Raw genomic sequence first — 14,095 nt, 5'->3', positions numbered from 1 at the left:
AAATCAAATACTTTTTAACGTATACTTGATCATATGCTCAATCATGTATTTAATTATGATAATAATTCTGGATATTACTCAAATGTTGAATATGTAAATATATTTTCTTTCTTCACGAATGATTTAACGTAAATTATTGATTTTATATCAACATTAGTATTTACTATTTATATTACATATGTTCAGTATATGTATATATTCAGCACATATGCATATAGATAATATACGTACAATTAAATGTATCTTCGATTTGTTAGAAAAGGTGATATTCTAATTCGAAATTACTGGTATTACTGTTCTGTATTAGCACATATCTTTATTTTACAATGAATATGAATATCATTTCCATAGTACCAACTTTTTTATTCGCGTGAAAATATTATTAAATCGTACGAAAAATATACTCATTTCTAACTTATTAATACGTAAATATAATAAATACATACCACGGTGTACCAATATTCTTTTCAGCCACCATAATTTATATCTAGATAAGGTAAGAAAAAGGGTTCAATAAAAATAATAATAACAATTATAATACTAATATTCTATATTCTGTTCTATATTTTTTATATATTCTAAACAATAAATTCATCGATAAAGAAGCATCAATAATCAGATAACCATGAACCAATCCGATCATTTATCGATTACTGAAAATGTTGATTTGACGCTTATTGAAAATTTCTCTTGATATCAAAGAAATGAATTCAATACGAACTGGACTTTATATAAAACCAAAATACAATTCGTGGTTTCCAAAGTATCGAAAAATCGACGGATATTTCTACGTAAGCGTATGATAGCTAGAGACATGGAGGAGGTCATGCTCGACAGGGGTGATGGAACAAGTGTCTGTGTACAAGATGGCGGCGCCCGGGGCCTTAACTGTCGTGAAAATCGCCAGGAAGTAGCCTGTAAACGGAAGCCGCGCGGTGTCGCAGCGAGCCGCGGATCCCCGCTCCGAAGGATGTGATCCGAGGAAGAAGAAGAAGAAGGCCGAGCCTGGGCCAGAAGAGCCTTTTTCAACACTGCCACGAGGAACTCCGGATTATCCAACTTCCTCGGGCCAGTATCGTGATCGTCTTCGTGGCCACGCCGACGATGGAGTCCAGGGAACGCTACCAGGAGCTCTGTAGACTATGCGCATCCTACGACGCCGTCAAGATGGACATCTTCGGTCAAGAGGGCAAGAACAGACAACTCGTTGACAAGATACAAGCTTGTCTGCCGTTTAAGGTTCGTCATCGTTCGCCTACCAGAGATTTCTTTACACGTCAACCTCTTTTCCCTTCGTGTCAACTTCCTCAAATCATTTTCAAAATGTTCCCCATTTAACGAGGAACTTGCGATTCAATTTACAACATTTCGCTTACTTATGTCGGAAATATATTATATTAATGCCTTTCTTATTTTATAGTTTCTTTAAATGTGTCTCGCAATTGTGTGAAGTTACAAGTGGTTTTGTATTGCTTTCTGTCTTTCATATTTCCGAAAAGTTTGATCAAGTTTGCGTGGCGTTTTATGATGATTTCTGTTAGTCATAGTTTTATTTCCCTCTGGATATTATTTATTAATTGTGTTTTAATTTATATATACAGTTCAATTCTTACTTGTTTCGGAAAAATGATAAATTTTGAAAAATCCATGAATTTGGTGTTAATTTTAAATGATCCGTCAATTTTATTCTTATTTTATTATCGGGGTACTTCTTCGTTTTAATTGTTCTTGTTAGTATTTTTAGTTGACTTTTACGCCTTGTTTGTTGTGATGAAAAGTATTTATTACGTTATTTTCCTTGTTTGAAATATGCTCGATCTTATTTTTCATTGTATTATTTTACGATAAAGTTAGAATTGTTGCCTTTCTTCTTTTTCTTTTTTTTTCTTTTTAATTTCTATATAATTTTATATTTTATGTAAATATAATATCAATAGTTCTTGCATTAAATAGTTTGATGTATATTTAAATATTTGTAATTTTTATTTCCATTTATTTAACATCTTTTTGATGGATTCTGAAGTGTATAAAATATTTTTTATGTAAATTCGAAAGTACCATTTTTTTCTTTTTTAGCTTTTCAATTTATATATTTATATAACATTTTTAAACGTAACTATCATAATTCTTTTAAGTTCATTTCATTTTATATTTATTTCATGCCATGCCTTGCAATATTTATATTTTTACATGTATACAATTTTTCTCATAGTACGATTTACGTTCTTTTGAAGTTATTGAAAATTTAATTATAATGTCAATGATAATATTATTATGATATATCAAAAATTACTTTTTTATTTGTTGTATCAAATACATATTTCAATCATTGTGAGTCCAGAAATATTATATAATTCCTAGGCATGTGTATGACATCATTGCCAAATTTCACTTGGAACATTTTTGTAGTGACGTTGGAATGAATGTTAACTGCAATAATATACATCTTTGTTGATATCATTTATGTTAATGATATTATTTTATGCCAATTATACTTATTTTAATTGTTGCGTTGCATAGTCCATCAAGTTCATTTATACATTGATTAAATAAGAATGAAAACATTAATATTTAAATATTTAATTTCAGATTGCAGAAAATGATCGACTACCAAAATGCCTCTGTTATCGGTGTATGTACAATTTGGAAAATTTCTATGATTTTAGAACAGCATGTGTTAATGCAGTGGCTCTCTTGGAAAGGTGTTTATCACCTTCAGAATCGGTAAAAATAAAAATTTCCTTAATCGTTTAACAAAAATTGTTGTCCTTTTTTAATCTTAAATATTTAAAACATCTTTTTTGATTGTTTAGAATGGAGATGTTACAACCATCTTGACGTGCTGTAATGATTCAGAGTTTTTCGAAGGACAGAAAAGTATACCAGTGTTAATTCCGGAAGCTCCTATCGTAAATCCAAATGCTGCTTTAGGCACACCACCCAGATTGAATTCTGATGGAGAGGCTGATCATGAGACAGAAGATATTGATAATAGTGGGACAGATGAAGGTGCTTTCTGCAATTTCAACATATGAAAAATATGTATTAAAAAATAATATTCTATTATTCTATTCTTGTTTTTCCTTTTATTTTAGCCACAGTCATGGACGATTCTGAAGATCGTCATTCAGAGGAGTATGAAATGGATATGGAGACAAATCCAAGTGACTTTTTGGAAATGACCTCGATAGTTGCAGAAGAACCTGAAGAATCAGGATTGAAACATCAGGATGTTTGCAGTAACTTATCAGAGGTATATTATACTTAAATTCAGTTGAAGGTATAGCTTAGATGTGTCTAGTGAAATCTGATAATTTACATTATTACAGCATACATCTCAACAACATGAAGTTTATGTTTGTTCCTTGTGCAGCAAAGCATTTAGTTCAAAGGGTCATTTGTCCTTGCACGCACGCATTCACGTTGGTGCCGGTGACGTGATTGGTGAAAAAGTTCTTACGGATGATCATACATCATATAAAAGGCCCTATCAGTGTGATCTCTGTCATAAATCATACTCCACCGCAAAACATCGTTGGGGTCATGTATCTACAACTCATAGGTATGTCTTTTTTAACTCTCATGCTTTCGTTTAACAATTACATATATTTTTAAAATGGATACGTAATATCATAACGAAAATATCTAAAACATCAACAAGAATAATTCTAGGAGGGAGTATCATGCTATTCTGAAGAGGCAAAGCAAAACATTAATTGTAAAATTAATATTAACATGTAAAGGGAATATTTGATAGATATTGATACATATTAATAATGATAGTAACAATGACGGTATGCTAATATCTGTATCAGAGGCCATCCGGCAGTGACATGCAGTTATTGTTCCCGTATCTACTCAACCCGAACAAATTTGGAAGAACATATAAAATCACGTCATGCTGGTCTTCCAGCACCTACGGAGGTTCCACTGAACAATATCTATCGGCCAGAAAATAGGTATCAATGTAATGCTTGTGGGAAGATTTGCACGGATGCTATGGAATTGAATCTTCATGGTAGGATTTGTACCGAAGGACAGAGATTAGATCTTTCAGGAAAAAACGAGATTAGTGATAATAAAGTTGTGGATAGTTCAGAAGCTTCAAGTATTGGAAGTGATGATGATGGCAAAGATTATAGGTACTATTAGTTCTATTATCGGATTAAATATATTTCATATCTTTCTCTTTCCCTTTTTCCTTTTTTTTTATTTACAAAAGTGATTTAAAATTATTTAATTATTTAGAAGTGCGGAAGCTAAATTAGCGAAAAATCCTCAATTAACAATTTTAAAACAAGCATTAACGAAAGGAGATAGTCTTAAGCGAGATTTTGAAGACAAATTTACTACAAATTGCAAACCAAAAAAATTTCCGAAAACAGGTAACTTGAATACAAAATAAAGTTTTATTCATACAATTATGAAACAAGAATTAATTTTTTCTTTCATTTAATAGAGCATACTGACTTTCAACATACTAAGAAATGGTATTGTGAATCGTGTCCACAATCTTTTACTTCAGTTAATGATTTAAAAGAACACGAAGCAACTCACGATGCGGATAAGCCATTTATTTGTATTTTGTGTAAAAAAGACTTTTTTCTTAAATCTTCTTTAAGCAGGCATATTCAAACGTTACATGGTGTTGATCCATGTCCTATGGTGGAAAGTGATAAATGTCTAAAGAAAATTGTTTCACATAATTGGAATGAATCTATGGATCTCGATTCGTATGAGGGTAAAACCTCTTCTGAATTTCCATTGTCTCCAGATGTACGTTTTATAGAGTTTAACACAATCTTTTCTTTTTTCTTTTCTTTTCTTTCTTTCTTTCTTTCTTTCTTTTCCTTTTTTTTTTTTTTAAGAGAGAAAAATTAGATTATTTAATCTTCATTCTGCATTTTTTTTTTTTCTTTAATTTTAGACAAATGCAGAAAATGAAGACGACCATGAGAGTGGACAAGAAAATCTCATTGAAATTGAAACTGTGTTTGTTTGTGAAATTTGTACTCGTGATTTTAATGACCGTGCATCTCTTTGGCTTCATATTCGTGCTACTCACAAAGAATTTGCAGCATTTGCATGTGGTGTTTGTTTAAAAATTTGTGCAGACAACACACAACTTTTGAACCATGTAAATATGTACCACGGCGGCTCGAAATTATTACTTTCTGAACAGAGAAGGTACTTTGTTTCAAATTATATAAATGCTATTTGATAATAATGACAAATTTGTAACTATTTTTATTGTTACTGTTAATAGGTACAGTTGTACTATTTGTGGTAGGCAACATGATTCCAGAAAAAAATTAATTGCTCATGTATCCATACATAATGTGGATCCAAATTATGATCCTGCTACCTTTGTTCAGTTAAATAGTAATTATTATGGAGAGAACATTAACGGTAACGAAACTGCAGAGCAAATGCTTGACTATGAAGAGGATAGTGATAAAGTGGACTGTTATATTTGTTATAAATCGTTTCCTAATGAAGATCATTTAATACGACATCAAAGAAATGCACACAGAGTAAGAATACTTATAACAATGATCAAATTATTAAGCGGAGCAAGGAATTTTCTCACATTTTTTTATTAAGCAAATTTTTCAATTTCACAGTCAGAACAACTAGTGCCAGCAGGAGATCCTTTAAATCCTTCGAGTTTAAATGGTGGTGGTAATAGAGCTCAATATCATCTCTTTTTCGTTTGTGAACTTTGTGGGAGTTCACATCCTAGTAAATGGGAACGTTGGCTACATGTTAGTTCGTCTCATAGCAATGAATCAGCCATAAAATGTGATCGTGAAGATTGCGGTAAAATTTTTGCTACAAAATCTCTCAGAAACGAACATATTCAGCATCACGCAATTCAAGGTTCATCCCCAAATACTTGTGAAATTTGTGGTAAACTTTGGGGTAGTAGAGTTGATTATTGGAAGCATGTTATGGGCGTTCATTCGGATACTGTTCCATTAATTTGTGGTGTCTGTTTAAAAGTGTTTCCAAATGTTTTGCAACTGAGTACTCATGTAAGATCGAAACATTGGCCGTTAACGAATGGTGACTTTAGCTGTGACATTTGTGGTAGACCATATTCGAATAAATCCAAAATGTCCAGACATAGAAAAATCCATGGTTTTGAGGAAAGCTGTGAAAATGGGGCTGAAAATAGCGAGAATAAAGTAGAGGGACGAATGAAGGAAACAGAATTAAGTTGCGAGCTTTGTGCAGATTTGAAGTTTACTAGTTTAGAAAAATTATGTAATCATAGACGAATCGTTCATGGACTTTTCCCTTGCGATCTCTGTAATAAATGCTATGGAAGAACTTCACATTTATGGAAACATGTAAACAGAGTTCACAAAGGTCATGAAGATGTAACTTGCCCTTACTGTATGAAAACTAGTGCTTCAAAAGATCATTTAGCAGCACACATTTCAAAAATTCATAGATACGAACCTGATTCCAGAAAAGATGGAAGAGATAATAGACAATTTAAAACCGAAGAAGTTAGTTTACATTATTGCGAAAAATGTAATAAAGGATTTCACAAGCGGTATCTATTGCGTAGACATATGAAAGGATGTCAGAATTACAGGAAAGACCCTGGAGCATTATTAACGAGATGCAGAGCTTGTGAAAGAATATTTAAAGATCGTGCCAGTTTACAAAAGCATATCGAGAATCATCATAGCACATACACGTGTCATCTTTGTAATGAAACAATTACCTCAAAATTAGGGATTATGACACATAACAGGGTGAAGCATATGGATCATCCAGATTTAACTTGCAATTTTGGATCTTGTAGGAAATTATTCAGAACTAAAGAAGATTTAGAAGCCCATAGAAAAGATCACAGGTATGTAACTTTAACAATAATTATTAGCATTTATATCTTTATCAAAGCACAAATATTTTATCCTATAAGTGATTAATTATGATTAATTTCTATTTTTTTTTCTTTTTTTTCTATTAAAGATATCATACCACTCCTAACGTTTGTGATTTCTGTGGTGATACTGTTGAAAATAAACTGAAGTTAAAAATGCACGTTTTATCTCTTCATCGCAATGAAATTGGTGTATCTTGCGGAGTGTGTTTAATACCAATGAAAGATCCAAAAGAACTTAAAAGTCACGTAGAAGAAGTTCATTCCAGTGTTCTTTCAAGACCCAATACGTGTCAAGTTTGTGGGAAACAATATGCTTCAAAATGGAAAGCGTTTGATCATACTAAAAAATGCCATGGAAAAGTATTTAGGACTTGTAAACAATGTCTAGCTGTTTTCACTGAAGATTCTGCAATTAGGGATCATTATGAAACAATACATAATATTCCCAAAGATCAATTGGCAGCATTTGAACATAGATTAGATATTGGGTCGAAAAACGAAGATTTTGGAATAGAGGTAGGTTTGTAATAAGTAATTATAAAAGTTACTATAAATAATAATAAAACTATATTTTATATAGTTGAATATAAAATTATTGTTTCTGCGTTAGTCTCCTGATATAATAGTGAAAGAAGAACCAGAGGATTTAGAATATGAAGTAGATATATGTGATGAAGATTCTAGTGACTCAAAAAGGAGAAGGTCCGTAACGGATACCTACGATTGTGAAATGTGTCCAGAAATGTTTGTAAACAGCGATGCACTTTCAAAACATTATCGTAACATGCACAATACTGATCCAGAAAGAATGTTTAAAAGATTAAAACAGGATGAACAGAGAAGAATGCGTGGTAAACTGGATTTCTCTTGCAAGAATTGTAGGCGACAATTTTGCACTAAAACATTATATTGGAACCATATTGCAACTTGCAGACGAAATATACGAAAAGGAGTAAGTAGCATTCTTGAACAAAAAATTAATATATTTTGATTTTATATTAATCCAAATTCTTTTTGTAGGAGGAAAATTTATCTTTACGAAATGACATGTTAAGTAGCCAAGAAGAATTTTTGAAGAATAATAATCAAATTAAGAAAGAAGAGCCTACATCAGATTTAAATATTCCTGATTTCAATCTCTTTGAAGATATAAATCTTCAACTCTCTGGTCAGAGACCTCTCCCAAATCTTATGCCACTCACTCAGAGGTAAATACTGTAAAATACAATATAATATCTGTTTTCTTTTATTCTTTGTTTCTTAATCTTAATTTATGAATAATATATATCAATCACAATTTCAGGGCGAAATCTTCAATAAAATGTTCAAGAAAGGATTCCAGGAAAGTTTATGATGAATCAACAAATACAGAATGTGCTTGTGAAGTGTGTGGAAAACAATGGCCAGCAAAGAAACATTTATGGCAACATTTAATTCGTTTCCATCGAGCGGAAGCAGCAGTCACTTGTGGAGTATGTTTAAAACTTTGTAAAGATTATGATGGTTTGGCAGAACATTTGAAAGCTGCACACGAAGCGATATTGTCAACTGAAGGAAATAATTTTACATGTAAAATTTGCGGCAGGTATTGTATGCTTAGTTCTATACTTGTACATAGTATTGTAATATACATGATATATAATCGGGAATTTATGTTTGATAGGTATCACAATGCTCGTAGTAAATTGTTATTACACACAAGTATTCACATCGGCCATCCAGGTACTAGTACTTGGTGTCCAAAATGTCGGAAAAATATTACCGATGAAGCTGCACATTCGACTACGTGTAATACGAAGACGGAAGAAGGAGAACAAATGAAAAATAATGAAAAAGTAGAGGTAACTAATTACAGAAATAGAAAATAATATACTTACTACAATTAATGAAAGTATTTTTGTATATTAATGTTTTTACATAAACTCTTATCAAAAGGGAAGTCTAATAGCTGATGATGCGATAATTGAAGAAGTGGAAGAAGGGGATTTTGAATATGAAGCAGAAGAAGAAGCAGATACAGAAGAATCGGAAAGTGGTAGTAGTACCGAAGCCGAAGAGGAACATGAATCAGAGGACGAATCTAGAGCAACTGGAGAAATTACTTACAATTCAGAGAGTGAGGATTCAGAAGAACTAGATAATTTAGAAATTGATGAAAAGAACATGGAGCATTATCCTTTAAAACATCTTCCAGAATCCGAAAATACAGGTATTGAAAGAAATGATGATCAATCTAAAATTAAATAATTTAGTTTATTATAATCAACAACAAGAAAAAAAATGTCGATCTTGTTAGCGTACACCTTTTAACAATTAATTGAATATATGAAAAGCTAAATATGTTATTATTATTGCAGAAACAAAGAAACACGATGCAAATTTATCGGATGATGATGGACCTCCTGTTCTCAGTCCCATGATGCCTCTGCTTCCTGAGAATATGTCTGTAGAACAGCCGATAAGTCATAAACTAGGCCCTATAGTGCCTCTAACTGAGAAAGACATGTGCGATTTATCAGAGATTCGAAATCGATCCTCCCCGAAATCTATGAATTTATATGAAAAACACTTACCCAACAATGAATCTCTAGAGTTGGAATCTGAAACATTTGCAAATCGAAGCGATGAAGATTTTGAGGATACGAAGAACGAATCTGATGAAAACTCCACTGAAGAAAATGAGGAAGAGAACGAGGATAATGAGGAGATTGAGGAAAACGATGAAATAGAATTAAACGAAGATATAGAAGAACCTGGAGATAACGAGGAAATTGTGAAAAATGGGGACAGTGAACAGGTTGAAGATAATGAAGAGAATGAAGAAAACGGAGATATTGAAGAAATGGAAGAGAATGAAAGAAACGAAGGGATTGAGGGGTCAGAAGAACACGAAGGAAACGAAGAAATTGAAGAGACAGACGAAGAAAATGAGGAGAGAGAGGAAAACATGCAATTGGATGATCTGGAAGGTGCTGTTCTAATGGTGACTGATGGGAATCAAATATTGATTCAGCAAGGAATAATAGAAGACGAGAATGAGAATTCAAATCAAGAATATGTTTATTCTGCGCTTAGGTACAGTACAGAAGAGGATAGCGACGATGCAAGGAAATGAGTGCCAAATTGAGATTAAATAGCTGGAAGAAATATACGGCATGACAGAGTTGTTGAATGTTGTTTGAAGAATGAAGAATACGTGGAAATGAATTCAATGAAAATTAAATATGCTAAAATTGAATTGGACAAAATCTAAAATCTAGTTTCCAAATAGTTAGCGTTAAATATTCTATATGAAATAAATTGTTCATGAAGTGGAATGTTCTACTTCTAATGGTAAGTAGAAATGACGTGAAATATTAAATGTTTAACCTTTTTTTCGAATTATTTGAAGTGCCACAAATTTTCTATGCTTAAATGTTAACGACTTCTAGCATAATTAAAAATTAGTAATTATTAATTGGTAATTAAAAATAAAATATTAGAAACTTAAGAAAATATTTTACAGGTAAATATTTTTTGCATATGCATTATTAATATAAAAATTATGTATTCCATTGATAGGACCTTTCTTATTCTTTGGTTTTAGTTAATATTGTCGACGAAACATGTCCACGTATTCCTAAAAATTGTCAAAGATAATCGCAGTTTGTATTACTTTATTCTGTATAAAAGATACAAATGAATTATTACGTGACGTGTACCTTGGAATTCATATTGATGACGCGATAATTTGTAAATATGTTAGATTAAGTGATACAAATAGCTTTCACAAACTGTATGATAAGGGACGGTTCTTTCATTGTGTCAAGCAAATGTAAAGAAAGCTAAGATTAAAACAAAAAGAGTGAGCTTAATCCGTTATGTAACGCTATGAATTTAAAGTTTACGCAATGAATATAAAGAATTTCAAGCGTATTGAAAGTGACTATATAAGCGATACGATATAATAAATGAACAGTCCCTGATCTCCTCGACAACGTTTTCATCGTATTTAAGTTTCGAATTTACAGACGCAATAAATCGGAGACTCAACTTTGAATTAATATTAGGTAATTCGATCGGTATCGATATTTCGCACACAACACGTTCAAAATTTTTCCTTATTTTATAAATCTTCAAATAAAAAAAAATAGTACAAACGTAGAAATATACAGAGTATCTATGATAATGTTAATTATAATATATATATATAATATATATATATTATATTATAATATAGTATATATATAAATATATATATATAATTAACATTATTCAAATTATAAAACGGTTTAAAATATATTAAATTATAAGTATTTTTTTATTGAATGTTCAATTTTTTAATAACGAAGAACATTGCTTGAACTTGAATGTTCGTTTCGAATATATACTACCGTATTTGTTATACTGTTGCACACGTCTATGTTAATATTCTATTACTATTATTATTACCCGCATTCTTATTATTATATTAATACTATTATCATTTCGGTATTATATTAATATCGATTCGATTGAATTTACCTTGAATCTGCAAACAAAATTTCCAAAATCGATGGGTTAAGGAATCGGAACAACTTAGTGTACATAGTAGGCATGTAAGCGATTTCGTGTACAGTTACGTTATACAATACGAAAGAAAACATATTGATATGTGTGCATGAGCAAAGTATGATTATTATGTGATAGAATGGAAAGGCCAGCTTCATTACTCTTTTTACCATCGTATGTATTAAAATACCGAAGGAGGAACTGGTAATCAATCACTTCTATTTTCCAACAAAGGTGTACAATAGTATATATCAACGAAAGAAAAACCTCGATAATAATCATCGAGTAAACATTTTTCTAAATGTACTAAACGTCTTACAGCACTTATCCGATACATATTCGTTCAGTTTCTCTAGAAAGACGCAGTTCCGTTACATCTTAGCAGCCTTAGAGTTCGTATGTAGTTTAGGATAGTAAATGACATTAATTTCGTTTGAATTATTCATTACTCCAGTGTCATCGATAACATCCATTAAAATGGTAGCAAAGTAAAAACGCTGTTTCCCATTCTCTATCGGATAGTTCTCGGTGATACATTCCTTAATTCATGTTTAATATTCTTTCTTTTCTTCTTTTTCTATGTTCTTGTTTCGTTTGTTATTTATTCGGGGCATTCGCTTCCTTTCCAGCGTGTTAGTGCATAAGAAATGAGAATGGCGATTCGCATTTAACGTTTGTAACGATTATAATAAAAATTACTAAGTTGATTAATATCCTATTTTTATTCCAATCCTGAAAAAGACATAAAAAGAATAGTCTGAATTACTAATCTTATATTATATGAAGTATCTTTTCAAATTTAAAAGTATGTGCATAATTTAAAATTGTACCATTCCTTGAAATTATAGTTCAGCAAACGTTATGTGTTATAGCAGATAGATAGATACAGTTTTGGTGCACGATATTGATCGAAACAAAATTCAGAAATATTGAAAAGAGTTTGATGACTCATATTATATATAATATATATTATTATATAATATATTATATATAATAATAATATATATAATATATATTCTGATGAATAATATCTAATGAGTAATAATATCTAATATATATATAACACGTATTTCTTCTTATTTTTCCAATATTGATCAACATTCATTTTTTCTACTTTTACATCGATGTAACTGTAATGCAACGTACAGTGACGCAACTATCACTAATAAATAAAATAAGAATTAAATAAAGTATTCTTTTACAAAGAAAAGAATTATTGTAAATTATGTGTAGAATAAAGATATGTGCCGCCCCCTCTCATTAGCATTGAAAAAATCTTTTATAAGATAAGATAAGAAGACGTATAAATACCTATGTAAAAAAGAATAACCAACGTCCGTTATAATTTTTATAAATATCTTAATAAAAAACAATTTTTTTCTGATTTAGATTTCCGATAATAAATTATATTAATAAATTAATTATTTTGTAGTTTGCTAAAACTGAAAAAAAGAAAAATTGATTCGGAAATCGGTTGCACATAAATTTTTACGTAAAATTACCTGTAGTAAACCTACTGGCTTTTTTTACGAGCATATTCATAAAATATACATTAATTCACAAATATCAATTGCTATTCTATTTTACAATTCAAAAAAATTGGATAAATCAATGCAAAATTATATTTATGTTTATAATTAAGTTTTTATAGTTAGTCGATACTTCTTATATTAAAAAGAACATCTTGTAAATAATGGATTTTTTTTCAATAATTTTTTTAAATAACTTTCTTCAAAAAAGTAAAGATTTTACTATAAATTTGGTTTAAAACTCTCTTTTATATTTAGATTTGACCAGTAGTCAAATAAGAATACCGTAATCTGTACTTGGAGCAGAAAATACGATGAGAAACGGTATTGATTGAACTTGTGTAAGAAGATATTAATTAATTTGTTAAACGAGAAATTGTATAATGTGCAAAATATTTGAAATATGCAGAAACAGCCTGTAAATCGCACTGATGATGTTGGACGAAGCAAAGAGTGTTCTTTCGAAGGCCTTCGGAGCGTGGCTCGGAGCAAAAGAAGGAGGAGGGTTTCAAGAAATCGGACGATTGCTTTATTAAGACGTCAGAAGGTACAGGATAGGCCGGGCCTGCGGTCTGCGGGTCGTTATTGCCTCGACCGGGTTCTCGCTTGGGACAATTGCTTCGAGAAGATCAAAAAGACCATTGAGAGAAACTGACAGCAAGAAGGAAAGGGAGAAAAAAGACCGAGAGAGGGAGAGGCAAACCGAGGCAGAAAACGAGAGAGACGGATAAAGAACAAAAACCGTCATGCCGAACCTTCATGTGCTGCTCTCAAAGTTGAAATACTATTCCGAGCTTGCTCTTTCTAGACATTGTAATGTATTCCACCGCAGTTAGATATCCACACTAATCATGAATATAGCATGTGTTTAGTAGGTCTCGATTTGATATTTATTGTTTGTTCAGTCGACAAGTTGTTCCTACATCATAAATAGGTTACGGTCTATTATATCGATTTACATTTTTATCAACATAACCAACGAAACTGAACTTACATAGAGATCTATTTTACACATTAAATATTGTAAAAAAATATACTTCACTTTGAGTATTTTTTATATTTTTTAGGATAATGGAGTCCTAAAAAACAAAAGTTTGAAAGAAGAAAGTCTGAACGTAATACTTTCCTAAACATT

The 14,095-nt window shown here is 31.0% G+C and overlaps 1 protein-coding gene across 3 annotated transcripts; it reads left to right on the top strand.

Annotated features, from left to right (window-relative positions):
• Positions 1 to 671: 671 nt before the first annotated feature.
• Positions 672 to 12,142, top strand: LOC122567837 (zinc finger protein 729-like). Of its 3 annotated transcripts, XM_043726900.1 has the most exons (19): positions 672 to 1,239; positions 2,590 to 2,724; positions 2,814 to 3,009; positions 3,096 to 3,253; positions 3,330 to 3,562; positions 3,816 to 4,142; positions 4,249 to 4,385; positions 4,460 to 4,776; positions 4,928 to 5,187; positions 5,267 to 5,534; positions 5,625 to 6,868; positions 6,988 to 7,417; positions 7,512 to 7,853; positions 7,922 to 8,109; positions 8,205 to 8,486; positions 8,565 to 8,742; positions 8,837 to 9,110; positions 9,259 to 9,870; positions 9,977 to 12,142. In XM_043726900.1, exons 1-19 carry the CDS (start codon positions 1,105 to 1,107, stop codon positions 10,036 to 10,038), a joined length of 5,778 nt encoding a protein of 1,925 aa, XP_043582835.1. In that variant the 5' UTR covers positions 672 to 1,104; the 3' UTR covers positions 10,039 to 12,142. The 3 variants fall into 3 exon arrangements, with proteins under 3 accessions (XP_043582835.1, XP_043582834.1, XP_043582836.1); XM_043726899.1 differs by having other exon boundaries at positions 676 to 1,239; positions 9,259 to 12,142; XM_043726901.1 differs by lacking the exons at positions 672 to 1,239; positions 2,590 to 2,724; positions 2,814 to 3,009 and having other exon boundaries at positions 3,100 to 3,253; positions 3,374 to 3,562; positions 9,259 to 12,142.
• Positions 12,143 to 14,095: the final 1,953 nt, after the last annotated feature.

The sequence above is a fragment of the Bombus pyrosoma genome, linkage group LG5 (assembly GCF_014825855.1).
Source record: "Bombus pyrosoma isolate SC7728 linkage group LG5, ASM1482585v1, whole genome shotgun sequence".
Taxonomy (NCBI): domain Eukaryota; kingdom Metazoa; phylum Arthropoda; class Insecta; order Hymenoptera; family Apidae; genus Bombus; species Bombus pyrosoma.
The sequence above is the reverse complement of the archived record's forward strand: the minus strand, read 5'-3'. Positions and strand labels throughout refer to the sequence as shown.